Source organism: Takifugu rubripes, chromosome 14, assembly GCF_901000725.2.
Source record: "Takifugu rubripes chromosome 14, fTakRub1.2, whole genome shotgun sequence".
Taxonomy (NCBI): Eukaryota; Metazoa; Chordata; class Actinopteri; order Tetraodontiformes; family Tetraodontidae; genus Takifugu; species Takifugu rubripes.
In genome coordinates this window covers 13,093,027-13,109,974 of record NC_042298.1, presented here as the reverse complement: position 1 = coordinate 13,109,974, position 16,948 = coordinate 13,093,027, and the positions used below count along the sequence as shown (strand labels likewise).

Sequence of the window (16,948 nt, the reverse complement as noted above, 5' to 3'; positions counted from 1 at the left end):
TTTTTAAACATTAGCAACCATTCAGAGGATTATTTTAGCCACCGATTGCCTTTTTCCCGCCCCCTCCTCCGAGGCGCCGCTCCAGAGCTCCTGTCCTTCCTTCAGGGGTGATGCATTTCTATCCTCCACCAAATCTAACGCTCTACTGGTGTCGCTACCAGTGCTGCCACTCACCGCCGCATCCCCTCTCCATCTGTCACTTTCTATTTCTGTCCCCGTCTGTGACTCCGTCTCAAGGTTGACTGCCTCTTTGTTTCGAGGCACTGGCACAAAACAAAGCACTTTAACTCAAAAACCATCAGGGGCCACATCGATATTGATTTTCCTGGCAATGCACAGTTATCTATATATTGGCCTCTATTAGGGCTAACAGACAGGTGAGCGCGCCGCCCTAAACAGCAGCAGCTCGGCCTTCAGCTAAAGATGAAATTGGGCCCTGTGTCAATTTCTCTTAGATTACTCTTGATTTGGGGTAACAGGGGCCAATAGAGTCACTGACACAGTAAATAACAATGGGCCCCAAAGGTCATCTGGGATCACTTTTGGAGGCGAGATTGTTTTGGACGTTATTCTGAAAAATACACAGTTCATTAAGTTGCAGACCTACTATACAGATACTTGCTATTCATCTGCATTGTGGATAATAATTAGGGCTTTTAGAAGATTTGGATTAACCAGCTGCCGCTTGCTGTAGATTCTGTAATGTTTGGTTCGTATGCTCTCTGCAGAGTTTATTTGTTAATGTTTCGAGGACAATAAATCTCACTTTTTAATATTTCTGTATGACTGATGTGGATCAAGTGATTTGAGAACCCAGATTTACAGGTCTCTGCTGATTTGCTAAGTGGTGTGTGAAGCTTTGATAATAACAATAATCTCTGTTGGCTAATTTTGCACTTTCTCTGCCAGATGGCTAGCTTTCTTCTATCACCCATGTCTCAATCTCAGCCTCAGAGAACAGCTGATGAGGGCTAAAGGGGGAATTAGTTACCCACTCAAAGGCTTTGCTCTGATCCTTCGGTCAGTATTCGGTCCCCCAGCTCATGAGAAGGACAAAGTAACACGAGTTGACGAGGATTCGGGAAGATCAAAAGAAGAAGGGGGAGGCATCTGATGCATGCACGGGGCACATGACCCAAAATGCACCAGGAGAAAAGTCCCAAGCTTCCACGAATGCTCGTCTCCCCAGAACTAGTTGAAGGTGACTTTTTACATCGACTGATATACTTTTCTTTACAACAGAGCCGACTCCCAGATGTTGGGCATCAACAAAATGGAATCATTTAATAATGTGACGAGAGAGTAAAACTATGAATTTTTGAGTGATGTTCCACAGGGGTCCAGCCAGGTTCTGCGTCCTAAAAATTCAAATTTAATTCCATTTTAATTTGACATTCTGTTCATATCAAAGGAACAACAAAAGGAGAAGGCCTTTTTTCTAAGTTCAGAATCTATAAATATGCACATTTTTAAAAAAAAGTGCAGCAGATAAAAGGTAATGTAAGTCCAGTGTTGAGATTTTAAAGGGAGTATTAAATAGCTGGACTAGTGGAGGAGCATCTTCTACTGCGGTTTTGCTCAGGAATACGTCCTCAACAGAGGGAAAGGACCCTCTCGACCATTTCTGCCGATCTTAATACCCTCTGCACGGCCTTTTTATCCATGGTGCTGCAGCTGGTAGCGTTGGCATGAATCAGCATGATCTCTACAGAACGAGGTGAGGATCCCATGGGAAAGGAGGCCCGTTTGAGTTTCCTCAGGAAGTGCATTCTCTGCTGGGTGTTCTTTGACCAGAAAAGATGGTGAAAGAACTTGATGTTTGACGCATTCCGCTGCATGATGGTTGATGTAGGCGGATGGTGTGCACCAGGTTGTCTCTGCGCCAGCTCTCAAACAGATTGACCTCCTCCCTGTTCCTGCTTTCACCATTCGTTCCTGTGAACGAGGCGACGCTGCGCTCATTGAGATGGGGTGTGAAATATTTCCCCTAACGTGGACTGACTGTGGCCTCAGTGTCAGGAAGTCTAGTATCCAGTGACAGATGGTGGGGTTTAGGCCCAGGAGAAAACGTTTCCATCAGTCTTCGCAGCATAATCTTATTAAACACAAGTTGAAGACAAATACAGGATTCTGGCATAGGTGTTTCTCTGTTCCAGGTGGGCGAGTAACGTACGCTGGGTGGATACGCGCATCCTCTATTGAGCAGTTTGAGGGCCAGGCTATAGGCACCCTCTGTGGATCCCTGTGGTGCAGGTAGACAATTGCTTTCACAAAGAAAACTGAGCTCCCAGTTGAAAGCAGGCGTCTACCCAACGTATGCCTCAATCATTTTTCACTCGGTTGTTACCGATGTCATTTTCCTTTCTTCCAGCAGATGGCGACAGTGTACAAGGAAAAAAAACAGGATTTCAAAAAAGCTTCCGCGCTTTAGTTAAAAGTCAAAGTCATCCTAATAGACGTTTCAGTTTACTCACATGCACCTATAAATTACAGAATAGAAACTAAACTGACACGTCCGATGGCGCAGATTTATCAACACTTGGGTTAAATATCGGAACTCTATATAAAAATACATAACTTCTACCTTCTACTGATCATATTCAAGTACACGCGTCTGTTATAATCTCAGATAACTTGTTAAATTACTTTTGTGGTAAAACAAGACGATTAAACGACAGTTTTGACGATAAAGGTTTAGCCGTAATGTTGGTTTATAAAATTCATTGTCTAAATTGTCTTTTGCGTTTGTTGGAGTCGTTTATTGGTCTTGAAGTTATTTTAAACTGCTCCTCTTTGTTTGGGGTTCTGCAGAATCAGCAGCTAATTGCTTCGAGGTGGAATCAATTTTACTGTTTGTCCAAATGTGTTGAATAAAACTTACCAGATTTGGAGATATCGGTCTGAAGATGTTTCAAAATCCGTGTTGCCAACAAATGTCCGCGTTGCACTCTCCTCTCAAATGGAAATCCACACGAATTGAAGACAAAACTAATTGACGCTAATGAGAGACGGACGGTGGTCGGACTATTCATTCATTCATTCATTCATTCGTCCATAATTTGATGCAAAATGAAGACTTCTCAATGGAAACTACTATATTTAAACAGTCTGCACCTCTGGGTAGAATGTGGGGTTTGTGTCGCTGAGGCCAGTCCAGTCCTACAGGTGCCAGGTTTTCCATCCTACCACGTGGTAGGACGGAAAACCCTGCTGGATTATGGACGGGATTCCCCACAGTTAAGAAAATATTTCTTTAAAAAGTAGGATTTCTTGATACGTTGTGAATTAATACTACTGGATTGGGGATTTATAAAACACCAAATGAACATGTTCTTTAAAAAAGGTTAATTGTTGTTCATTTTACCTGATCAATAGGCTTTCTTATGGAAAAAAAATCCACAACGTAATACAATAAATTAATGAAATTATTGCTGTCCAAGTCAGATGAATGGTTGTGTTCATTCTATAGTCGTATTACAAATATCTATACCTCTCCTTTGATTCACTGATAACACATCAAAAGGGTACAGCTCATATTTTTAATTAAAATTTCAGTTTCAGTCACTATTTGTGTGTAGTGTATTTTCCCATCACCTCAACTCAATAATAATCTGCCAATGTCCGTTTAAAAGTAATCAGATAGTCAATTATTGAATTTAATGCCCAAGTTAACCTACAGTATAGGAAGAGGTTTAAATGTAAAGCTATAGGATAGTTTATTGCTTTAGCCAGTGTAAAATGAAGTCACATATTATTTAGAGATCTTCTCACAGCACATTTTGTGCATTTATTTATTTATTTCCAAAAATGACAACTTGAAAAGGAAGCCTTGAAAAGGTGAAGAGCTCATAGCCGGCAAATATTTCCAAATACTGATGTATAACTCATAACCACAATTGACATGTGAGCAATATGGTTTACTGGTTTAAGCCTGTGGGTCTGTTCAGTGCTCATCCTTTGGTAGTCCTTCCACAAACTACCGCGTTCACCTTTTAACTGCTTTGCAGTCCCTGAAATGGCTGTGAAGCACCAAGCAGAAATATGCACAATGCCTATAGAAAAAAAAGAAAAAGAAAAACAGCAGGCAAGTCTTGTTTTTGCACTCATTAAGTTTTTCAGCAACAACTGGTTTTGACATGAACAGTGCAAATGCACAATAGCACAACAGACACCATTAAGGATACGCACTAGTTTTTGAAATTCAACATAGCAGATTTTCAACAATTTGCATGTTTCATTTCTTCTTTTTTTTTTCCTCTTTTGCTAAACATAAATATGTATGCCGTCCAACAACTCATCAGTGTCCAGCGAACAAGTTTTCATTAACGGTGGGGGGCGCTGAAAAGAGAAGCATCGGGGAATCTAACCTTGTTCATTTATCCAAACTGGTTTGAAACGTCTTTAAGGTCAACACAAGTGATGAAGCAGGCTGCCGCAGCATTACTCCCGTCATGGCCATCAGCTGTGTGTTCTTCATAATCATCAGTTCAAGCAGCTGTACTGGATTTTTTTTTAGTTTTCTTTTTAAAAACTGACTGAAAAATGCCATCTGGGTGAATTTTATCCACAGCGTGGGTGCGTGTCGATGTAACCATTTTTGCTTCCTCTTGATATGCATATTAGTATTCAGAGATAACATAAAACCTGAGAAACATATGTTAACGCACAAACACGTTGCAGTTCACCCCGCCAACCACTAGGCGGCGGCTTCACACGCTCAACCAGTGTTTTCAAACTTGTTCTTCTAACAGGTTAAAACAAACGTCACACTGACAACAGACAGGAGAGATAACATACTCAGATGGCTTAAATTAATCAGCAGAGGTCCATCTTCATATGTACATTTTTTTCTCTATCAAGTAAACATATGCTTGTGGCAGAGTAAAGGTTTTAATCTGGCGATTATGTCCTTTTTTAAATTTGTTTTTTTAAAATTGTTTTCAATTCAAAACTAGGTTGTTGTTTTAATTTGCACGCGCTTCACCTTGTGCCGGCCTCTCATGGCGGTGATGCTTCTTTCGCATTCTTTACCAGAAACATGACCTCATGCGAGGCATTTGAAATCTGCACATTAATGCTCAAATGCAAACACCAATCATCTTCTGACCTTTCCACTATCGCACCCTCAACTCTTAATCATCACACCACCAGCGAAACTTGTGTCTTTCCACCATTTCTGTCGCTCTCACCCTCCCCGAACAGATTTAGTCAAGTCATTGGTCCCTGCCTTTCGACTCCCTTTTTCTTCATCGCCTCCCTTTCTCCCATACTCTCGCCACACCTGTTTACTTGATCTTCTTGTCGACTGTTGCAGCCGACAACTTGGACTTGCTTAAGTAGGCCTCAATGAAGAACTGGACAAAGAGCACAAAGTAGCTGAGGTACATGAGGGAGGACCACACAATGTTCTGCATGTGCGATGGACACTCCTGACCCTGCTGCATCCAGGAGTACACCAGGTAGTTGACCACGCAGCCCATAATCATCTGGGTGATCTGCGTCAGGGTGATGAACATCGCAAACTTGCGCGACAGCTTGAAGCCCGCTGCTCGCAAGGCGTAGTAAGAGTACATGACGGCGTGCACCAAGTAGTTCATGGTCATGAACCAGCCGCCGCCAGCCACCATGTCTTTGTAGGAGTACCAGGAGTAGAGCAGCACGGTGATGTGGTGGTACCAGTGGAGGAAGATGAGCTTCTGCTTCCTCAGGACGATGAAGAGAGTGTCACCTGTGAGCATGACAGGATCGATCAAGAGATTATAAAGGTGGGGGAAGAAGGGAGGGAGAAGAAAACATGAAATAAACTAGGTGACGACAGCAGCTACGCTAAGCACATGACAACCAGTTCGACATCTGGCATATTATGGTTTGGAATAAAATTACTAAAAGTCTTGACTTACCCAGTTCTGGTGCTTTACTAAGTACGAAGGCATATGCCCAGAACTTGCTGACAGGCCCGTTGTAAAAACTCTGGTCACATACAGACTGTTTCAGCCCTTTAGTCATCAGGATGTAAGTCATGTAGCTCCCAGTACGGATGGCACCAAAGATACTGGAAGGACACAGCGACATAAGGTGCTTTTTTTGTTTCAAGGATTTCAAGCACCCCGAGAATAGCAGTTTATCTAGGTTTTCCTCCGCTTAATTTTGCCTTTTGGACCACGGAGAATTGCTGGAAGGTTTATGGGAAAGTTCTGCTCTCTCACCTGAATACAGCGAGCGTGAGGGACCAGAGCACCAGCGGCTTCCTTAGCTCAAACTTCTCCCTTTGCTTCATGACATGGCGCCCTCCGAGGATAAAGGCCACGTAGAGCGCAGCGAAGAGGAAGGACTTCTTCCTGGAGACACAATAAATCAAAGACATTCTGACAACAGTCTGAATATCAATGAATATGGTATTTTCTGATCAATGAAGCTACACGCCGACTCTTTAAATGCCTTTGAAAGCCAGTTTTTTATTCTATGTGTATTCTATGCATGTTATATCGTCAGGAGACTGGATTTCCTGGCCAGTTTGCCTGCAGATTGAGGAGGCCTCCATCACAAATGCACCTGTCATGTTCATCTGTGGAGCGGAGCAGCAATCTGCTTCTGGGACAGACCTCACCCACACCACGATGCTGTCACTGCTAATACAAACACTCAGCAAAATGGCAGCCACTGAACAGTCCCAAGTGCGTCTGGTGGAAGGCTGCAGTGTGTGGTCACTCCCTCCACCCCCACCCCCCCTTCGGTGGAGGCTCAAGTCTGGTCCATGTAGTTAAAATATTAGACCCGATGCTTGTGCAAAAATCCCACACACTAAACTGTTTATTTTTCTTAACTTCATTATCTAATCTGATTTCATAAACGATGCCTAACGAATGAGAAACACCTGAAGCAATTCCATCTGGCCCAGCCTGAATGTTCCCAGTCCTCAACACAATTCCAAAGCACAAGCAGTATACTGATAGACTGGAACCAGCCAGATTTTGTGGCATTCTGCCTAAAACTGGAGCTTTACGTGCCAAAATGTAATGTCTGGGCTATTGGACGGAGCCCAGAGTCGTTAACAGCATTAACAAAAATAATGAGGACATTAGATCCAGGAAGGCTGACAAATACATGCATGCATGGATGGATGGATGGATGGATGGATGGACGGACGGATGGACGGACAGACTTGCTAGGGGACTTAGCTATTAACTGGCCCAGAGGAATAAAATCAGACTAGTCCTCAGAGGAGAGTGCAGGTGCACAAGGATGAGGCTTTCTGGGACCAGTAGCCCTTGGACTGATGTTGCATAAGTCATGTTGCCCTTTAGTGACATTGTTTGTTATAATGTGCTGATCATTTACAGGGAGAAAAAGCTAGAATAGAAATCAAAGTTGGTTTTGATAAGGTTTAATTGGGCCGGTTACTGGCCATGAAGCGCTGCACAATCTATCCTCAAGACATTGTGAAGGTCAAAATGACTCGGAATGGTCGTAGTACATTTTAATATCATTGAATAACAACTTTATAGTGAACTTCATCGGGTTAAATTGGTAGCTTAACGTAATTGATGGAATTATACACCGGCAATAAATCCAGTGGTGTTTTGCTTCTTGCAAAAAGACTGACAAAATGATGAAGGATACCTCTATAGGATGAAGGACATAACCGTGAGAGCAAAGTCAAAAGGAGGTCCTTTCACAGAATGACAACAGGGTTAGACTGCAGAATGACATCACCGTTTCTCGACCATACAAGTAGGAGGGGAGAACAAAGCAACCCACAATCCACAGAGGCCAACATGCTGCAGAGCCTGGGAGGAACAGAGAGGCACAACAATCTCTGCACTCCCCTTCACTGTGTTGCTGTCCGAGCTTGAAGGTCAAAGGTCAGGGCGTCATTGAACGGTCCAGGATGTATACCAAGTCCTATAATTCAACACGCATCTTCAAAAGCCCCTTAGACATGAGGCCAATACATTTCATTTCATTTACTCTCGTATGATTGTATTGCTGGATAGAAGCTCAGCAAAAAAGTAAACGTCAAATGTTGAGAGCCTAAAAATAAAACACCACAACATAAATGGACTACTTCTCAGCACTTGGGATTATCCTACAATATAATTACCGGTACTTGTGTGAAGACACTAAGCAAACGTGAACAGGTTTATTACCTAATCTCCATTTCTGTCATTTAACATCACGTCATTTAAACATTTAACGTAGTTAAAAGATAAGAGTTATTCAAATATGTCAGTGTTATCGGCCGAGCCAAGGACAATGACATTTAGAGGGCAGTTTTAGTATGTGCGAGTCCATTCTGCCCAAGTAAGATGGCCCATTGCAGCCTATTAGAAGATGAATTATCCTGCTGGCAAGGAAGAAAAAGCAACCCAAGGGCATGGTCAAGCCATAACTTCATTCAAAGGAAATCTGGAAGATGTCAGGATGAATTCTCATCATCTCTCCACTCAGTGGTGTCGCCTTAGCTTAACTCTGAAGCCTAACGATTAGATTTGTCTAATAGCCTAATAAACCTGCATTATTAATAAGGCAAAGGCAAATAGTTCTATCTATGGGGACCACACTTGTATAGCAATAATATATTATTGACAATAATTTTGTTTGAGATTTCAACTTCAGAACTTGTGATAAATATATCTTGTAAAATATCTCTGGTTGATTAAAACTAACAATAAAGATGTTGATGTATTAATGATAAATACCAGATATCCACATAGAAACAAATAGACTTTGGGAAAAGTAAATCCAAATGTCACACAGATTAGCATAAACCCCGGCAGTATGTCTGCATGAGACACTAATAGACGGGTGTGGAGGAGGGGTGACTCTTGCCTAAGTGGGTCAAGGCAGCACAAATGAGAAACTACAATGTCAGATCTCATCATGGATCAGTATGGAGCAGCTCCAGAGTCAGCACCAACCTCTTCCTTACTATAGAACAAGCTGCTGGAAACCAGCTGTTCTCCTCCCACTGGGGATTCCAGCATGTATCCGAAAGATGTGTGCCGCTTCAAGGATTGCTGAATACAAAGTAGTGGTAAATGGTAGCAGGACACAGGTGTTCAGCTAAGTAAGGCACCTCTGGAACATCTCCCTGTCCCAGTTTGTGCTCTTCCCTTGCACGTCGATGCGCAGTCAACACGACTGAACTAGCACTATACAGGCTAGCGCCCATTCTAGCCCATGTTGTACGCCAGTACGTGACAGCAGGATCCCTCCCCCATTTGCCGTGTTGTGTAAAGCTGGATGACATCCTGCTGAGGAACTCAGGTCCGCATTAGCTGGTCTTTCCTCCCATCAGTCTGCAGTCTTAGGGTGAGTCTGCACACCGGCACACACAATAAGGTCCTGTGTCTATGTAAAGCCCGGCTGGACAGAGTATGCTGGATTATTAAGGCTAACCTGTTATGGACAGTAAGCCAATAAATAAGACTAAGACCCAACCATAATCTGTCATTCTGGAAGCATCCAGATGTAATCCACCCACAGAGCCACGGGCCAGCCTCATGGTGTGCATTTTGGGATTTCAGCATTCTGGAACTCTCTCTTAAAGGGGATGAAATGGGAAAAGCAATAATTATGTTGATTGCAACAATAAGGCTGCATTACGGCCTCCATTAGTTGGGAAAAAGTAAGAGCACTAAAACATATTCAAGAAAAGCAATTTGAGATAAATAACACACACACAGAGCCAGTTGTGCTGAATGTTTTGTGCACTGGTGGAACTGCCGAAAACCACTTGAGACATACTTGGTTGGAATTTAGAGATTTTATCTTTTGTTTGCATCCAAGCCTTTCCTGGCAGCCTGATGGAAACCGAAAGTGAAATTGGAGCAGAGCCACACCCCAGGCAGACCCCAGAGCCCGGGAAGCCAGCCCACATCCTCATCTCCCGTCTGAGCAGTTGTGAGAGACAGCAGCCAACGGAGCCATCGTGCCATGTGCGGCAGCGGCCAAGAAGGCTCAGCGTCACCCTGCAGTGAGGGGAGAGGTCATAACGCTACCCCCAAACAGGAAGACAAGGACAGTTTGGAGATTTAGAAAGTGATAATCACACTATGCGCTAAGGGGGCATACCGCAGCAGAATTAGCAGAGACACGTACAGTGGCACCATCTTCATTATTAACTGAGGTGAGCTGACCTGAGGTCAGATCTGACTCACACCCCCTCACCCCATCACTTCCAGCTGGATTTCTACCGATGTGACTCCAAAGACTAGCCAGAGGATTTAGAGGACAAATCAAACAATTCATAAAGGGAATTGCATTTCCTTTTTTAATCTCAGTGGGTGACCTAAAACTAGACGATTAAAGCTTTAAAGGCCGTTTTGGGTCAGTGAAGGTGATAAAAGGGCTGTGGTAAGAAATCTCCGGTTTCTCCGTTGGGGAAGAGAAGGACAAATCTATAGAAGTCTTTCTTTCTTTCTGTGTATGGACCAGTGAAAGTTAGAGGGATGCATCTCCCAGCCTGACCAGGAACGCAACAATAGCTCCAGCCAATTACCATCAAAGGTTACAGAGATTTACACGTGCGGAGCATGTAGGGTTGCAACGTGATCTTTCACAACAGAGCAAATAGTCTTTCCAGAACGCTGTACGGACATTAAGAGATCAGGCAAATAAAAATGTAACTGAACATGAACAGGCAGAATACGCAGACGCCTCATTGTTCATTCTCGCTGCATCATTAACAGTCTCAGCGGCACCATTTATTATCAGACCATAGCGGCAGAGCCACCAGCGATCCATTACTGGTGTCTATTGCCACCCAAAAGGCTCTTAAAAAAATAAGATTTGAAGCTAGCAGCATGCTAATGATGATGGTGTGATTCAGCAAATTCAGACCCAGGGTACCGCCACGAATTTCACCTGAAACCAGAAGCTTTAATAAGGAGAAATATTATTCAGCGAGCGCCCTGACTGACCCTTCACTTACGATAATGATGTTTTCATTGATCCTGCTTTGGACCTTATTCGACATTACATGCACACACCAATCGACAACGCAATTACCGCCAAAGACACACACACACGTGCGTCATTACATGACGAGAGAAATGGCAAAAAGAGCAAATACATCCTCAATACTGAGGAAAGGAAAAATAGATCATCTGAGCTGTAAACTGAAGGACCTGGAATCTTAGCTAATGTCTACATTGACTATAGTGTGTTTTCTATAAAAAGCATATTGTAAATGTTGACTCTGACAGCCCAGTGCCGTCCCTGTGAAGCTCTTCCTCTGTGTATTTGATTCTCAGTGGAAATTGGGTTTCCTATCGCCGCGGTGTGGTTTTGCCTCCGACAGAGAGGCCCCGGGCATTCGTTTTCTCATTAATTTTACTGGTTCGTCTGGCTTCCTGTCCAGCAGAGTCCTGTTGTGACTGAAGAGCCGTCCTCAAAGACTAAACATGACTCAGGCTTTATGTAAGAGTCGCCGGCGCCTCGTCTGAGGATAAACTGATGCGATGCTGTCCGGCGCCAGCAGTCAAACGGGGAAACCTTTTCTGTAGTTATACTAAAATTGTAACACTAAGCAGCCCAGTGAGCTATTTCTGTCCTGTTCTTAATCTCTGTTCGCTGAAGGATCTGCTGGCCGGAGCCCGTCAGGAGCCCAGTTTAGAAAAGTACCTGGTTTCACCTGTGCTTTGATTCTGGGAGCTCAGGGACCAGGTGTCAGAGGTCACCGGGGGGGCGGACAGCTAAACTGTTGTTACCTGTCTGCCTCACGCTTCTTCACTGCATCGCAAATGGATCTCCATCGTCTCTAAATAAAGAAACATTGAGAGGAGGCCGACATTAAGTTCTTGAGAGGTACCTTAATGTGGTCTAATGAGCCAGCTAAATCGTCTCCTTTACAAAGTTAAAAGGACCTAAAACTGTACTTGTGCCTTAAGGCTAAGGTCATGCAGCCCATGCAGACATGCACGACCACGTACGTCTGCAAAGCCACAGCAGGATCGTGCATAAGTGAGAAAAAGATGCCACTTTACATTATTTCTGCAGTCACACTGAGGCTGTTCAACGCACCGCTGGCTTTACCTGGCACAGTCAATAAGCTACTCAGAGGAAAACCACCAACATCTGTGTCTTCAGAGAGTGCACATCTGGATTAGAGTGGATGGACCCAAGACTGTATCTGATGACCTACAATCATAACATTTTAGAGTCAAGGTCATCTTCTCCATCGTACAACAACTTCAGCTTCTTCTCTCCCCGCCAGTTTGCTTTTTTAGTTAAATTCTTATAGAATACAAGATATAATGAAAAGATGGAAGCGACATTTTACTCTCCTTTATCTCGCTAACCTCCAGAAAAGTCCAGTCAAAGCAAGTAAATATGTGTTTATGAAAAGGGAAATCACCTGTACAAATGATTTCATTGTAAAGCCATAACTGCAGCTGCCAATAAAATATATACGCTCATCACATGTAGTGAACTGGAGCACTCCTGATTCAAAAGGACTGTAATAAAAACTGCTGAAAAAAGAAATGCTAGGACTTCCTTGTGACAGTCATGCTGGTTGCTGGTCATCTGGTGGGGTCAGAGACAGACGGGCATTTTTCCCAAATGTCTTGGGGTCAGAACTGCTCTGAGATTCCGCAGGGCGGCGATAAGACCGGGCCTCACCCCAGTCAGCAATGTTACAGTCCGAATTTATGAAGCTCTGTCAGAGGCAGCCGACTACAGGTGATGGTGGGGGAACTTTAGAGGACGTAAATCCTCTCGTAGTGGCACTGATATATAAAAAGGAAATCATGCCGAAAATGATAATCCTGTAAATGTGTCTTTGTACTGTTGCCCCACTGTGTGTATGTTGGCAGATTAACAGAATAGATCGCTGGCATTGCAAAGGGGAATAAAATCCACTTTATCTGTCTGGTTCAGTGAATCAGGGGTCAGGAAGGGCTGAAATTAAGGGAATGGCAAAGTTCACAGGCCACACACAGCTAAACTGTACAGTGTGTTCAGGTATGTGTTCAGCTAAAATGTCCACAGGTTAGTGCCCATTGCTGCAATAAGTCCACAGAGCTGCAGAGAGAATGTGTGGATCTGCAGACCTTCCACGCCAGATGTCTGTTTGCTTTGTTCTCATGCAAAAGTTTTCACACAAAGACAAACTCTTAGTTGGAGATTAAGTGAGTCGGTTCAAATTTGGCTGACGTCTAAAACTCCTCAGAGGCTTTAGTCCACACTCTTTATTCTCCTCTGAGCTACTGACACTTTGCGCTTTTGCTGTCGTTTTCCCCCTTTATTATATATTGCCCTTCCTATTCAGAAGTTCCCAGAATATTAACAAACGGCCCTTCGCGTCCCATTTCCTGGTGCTGCCTCCATTAGCCACGTGTGCTAGCCCTGTCTGACATCCTCCGCTACGAGAGGTGCAGACAGGAGCCGTTGGAATCAGCTACGCTGTGATTGGCCGCCGCTCTGTCAGCAGACATCAGAAGATGAACACCATTGGTCAGTTGTCAGTACCAGGGTGAGGACAGCTCCTACACAGTGCACACATGCTCTCTCTGCCTTTCCATCAAAACCACCCCCAAACACACACACACACACACACAGAATTTCTAATTGCTCTGATGACGTTTAAATGCTCACTTCCGTACAAAAATATTATTTTCATTCGCCCCAATAGCAGCAGGAAGCCGAATTCCTCCAACTGCATGTTGTTGGTTTGTTTTCTGGAGCTAAAACACCACTGAATGCTTAATGAAGCCTATGCTAACGTTATGCATGACTCATTTTATTTTGCTCGGAACCATCCCTTGCACGAGCTGGCCTGAGCCCAACAACCACCGCCGCCGTCACTTGAATTAGTGGAGTGGCTGGACTGGACCAGAACATGACCTACATATGAGATGCATCACAGCACAAAATCATAAAGCTGTATTTACATGAACCCCAGTTGTGTCTGAAATATCCGTCTGGTGAGTTGTTGCGGTCGAAAGTCTTGGCCTGTGTAAACACTATCATATCTCTGGTCATCTTGGACACACACCCTCCTGAAAATGGTTCCTGAAGCACCACTAGAGTTCATCAGAGAGAGAAAGTTCATCAGGAAAGGCTTCTCTGTTGAAGATTTAGTTTCTAATTCTCAAATCTCAAAATAGATGTGGGGATTTCCTGCATGGTTTTAGGTTTTTTGTCACTGCACATCTACATTTGTCCCCTCCCCCCCCTTTTTTTTTAATGTTAGGGTTCGTGCACCGTTTAATTCCCCTGAACTCTCAGAATATGCAGCTTTACAGAAGCAACTTAAAAAAAACACACCTGTATGGATGAGAAACCCCACAGTGTGACAGAGCGGTGTGGTTAGACAGACACGGCCAGGTTTAAGCTCTGCACGCTGCAGGGCCAAGGACACTGATGACCTTTAACTGCCAACACACCGCCGACGGGGGAATAAATCACAGGAAATCGAGGGCAAATCCGACGTAATGCAACTTTAAGGGGGGGCGTGGGGTGGAACGGTGCACCAGGCCTTCGGAAAAGAGCTCGTTTAGGAAGCGCGGGCGGCAGTTTGCAGATGATGCCGGGGGTGCTGGAATAATGGGATATGGCGGGTTTAATCCCTGTGAGAAAGGCAGCTGCATGTGCACTCGATGGTGCGCTGCGAGGCTGGCGTCGAGGGGCCGGACGCGCGTCACACCGCGGCGGAACCTTACCAGTTCTCCTGCATCCATCGGATGGCTTCGTCCTCGTTGAACTGTCTCTCGAATTCGTACTCCTGCAGGGCCAGCACCGACATGCTCGCTGAGGATGGGGTGGCCGGGTTCCGTTCGCGCTGCTCGGACAAGACGATTCTCGGCTGCGGGGGGGGGGGTTGTGTGTTTAGTCGGTTTCCGCGCAGATTTGAACTCGCATCGCTCGGCTCGCTGTCAGACCCGGTCGGCTGTGCGCGCACTGCTCGCCAGTGGCGGAACCTTCATCCTCTGCCGGCTGAGCCTACGCCCTCTTCCTCAGACGGGTGGAATCTGGGTCCCAACGCCGGGCGGGTTACGGCCACTGTACTCTATCACCTGGTCATCAAACAGGAAGTAAGGAAATATGAATTTAACCTCTTCATATGTAATTTTAATGCTTGTGATGTAATCGTTCCTATATCCTGTCTTAAGGGTATTATGGGATGTGGACAAGGTGAAGACAATCATCTCAGGCGCCCCCCTGCTGGGCGACTTCAGCATGACATCAAGCTCCCCTCTCCCAATAAGGGCCGTTTAGACACACCCTTAAAAAAATAACTCTAAATAACCCATTAAAAAAATAATTTTTGTCCTCATACATGATTATCTGATGTAGGTTTTTATCCTGCTTTCTGGTTCCTGAGTTTGAATTTATAATAAGGTATGTGATATGGTGCAATCACCTCACCATCCAGAAATAAATATGGCAGTCTCTCATATCACTGTTGAAAATTGTACAGTCAGCAACTCTGAAGCACTGTGTTTGCTGAAAGTTGTGTCATCAGGATCCAGACCACGTTATTAGTTGATTTCTAAATAGGCCAATAGGGCAGATCTTACAAAACTACCACATTATGCAACTAATTGCATATCATGCATCACACAGCTGATGCCTCATGCAGCTAATGCAGCACTGCTGGACACCTGTGCAATGATTCATACATGTTTAAATGTATTAAATATCAAATTTTAGATATGCCGGGGAAGCCATTTCTCAACCCACTGCCTGATTGCATTTCCAGGGATTAGGTGGCCTTCCTTCGGTGCTGAATCACCACCAAACTGAAAATATAAAGGAGTAATAATGTCATGTTTCGAAGCATAAACTATGACAAAGGCTACTTTAAACTGTTTAGCAACTGGTACTATTGAGATGCCCAAAAATTGTGCTTATGTTCCAAAAGTTTACAGAATGTCGCTGGAAGGTGAGTTCAGAGCGACTCTGCATCAACTAAATTGAACCATAAAGAAAAGAAAACAACAAAGTAAGAAAGATTTGTGTTCAGACGAGGTCAGAACAGCAACTCTGCAGTCACTTAAAGAGAACAGTCTGACATTATGTGGCTCAACGCCTGCCCGTATGTCCCTGCGCCCATTCTTCGCTCTTGTTTTCTCATTTACTTATCCAGCCATCACAGTGTATCAGGGCATTGCTGGCTGGTTCTAATCATTTGACCTTGAGTGACTGTTAGGTTCAAACAACCTGAAACACGAGAAAAACAAATGAGGCAAAGACAACAGTTTGGAATTTACTTGCAAGGAGAACGGAGAGATGTGCTCAGTTACAGATCTCCAACACGTTCTGACGCACACCTCCCGCCTTCTTTTATTGAAATTAGGAGGTTCCTCGTTACAGAAGTCAAATGTGTCTAAGGGAGGGGGAAAACACAAGATAGCAGGTCTCAAACAGAGCAAGAGACTGTAAATCATAATGGTGAGATTATACGGAGGCCTTCACTGATTTGATGAGCTTAGCTCACAAACAGCACATTCTTCTATATCAGACAGATTAAGAGAACATCTCCTGGGTTCGCTCTGCAGCTCTGTCTCCAGTCAAGGCCACTTCTCCAACAGCCGCCGCATTTCTGTCGCCCTTGACCAGAGAAGTTCGAGTTGACATATCAAGCATCATGAACATTAAGCATTAGCAAATAATAAGAAACATTAAGTAATGAGAGACAATATAACAAGAATAAGGAATATAACAAGGTGAAAGCAAATAAGAGATAACTTTAATATAATGGATCTAACAGTGACCTCTCACCTGGTTGTCTGAACAAATCATCTTCATGTCCCAAATGGAGCGTGTGCTGCTGGGGGCCACTGTACCCACATCACCCGAGGTATATGTGATTATTCACATGTAATTATTCTGCAGCTTTTCCCAGGACCAGACTTCATTCTACGAGATATCTGCCTCTCTCCAGAATCAGCACTTCACAGTACACCTTGTTACTGCCGTTCCTGAGGCAAAACCACAGCTG

The 16,948-nt window shown here is 44.1% G+C and overlaps 1 protein-coding gene across 1 annotated transcript; it reads right to left on the bottom strand.

The window, feature by feature from the left end:
• Positions 1–3,754: 3,754 nt before the first annotated feature.
• On the bottom strand, positions 3,755–14,929 carry elovl6 (ELOVL fatty acid elongase 6). Its single transcript, XM_003970642.3, has 4 exons — positions 14,667–14,929; positions 6,207–6,338; positions 5,901–6,052; positions 3,755–5,728 (listed from the first exon to the last, which is right to left on the bottom strand). Exons 1-4 carry the CDS (start codon positions 14,747–14,749, stop codon positions 5,286–5,288), a joined length of 810 nt encoding a protein of 269 aa, XP_003970691.1. The 5' UTR covers positions 14,750–14,929; the 3' UTR covers positions 3,755–5,285.
• Between the last annotated feature and the right edge of the window lie 2,019 nt (positions 14,930–16,948).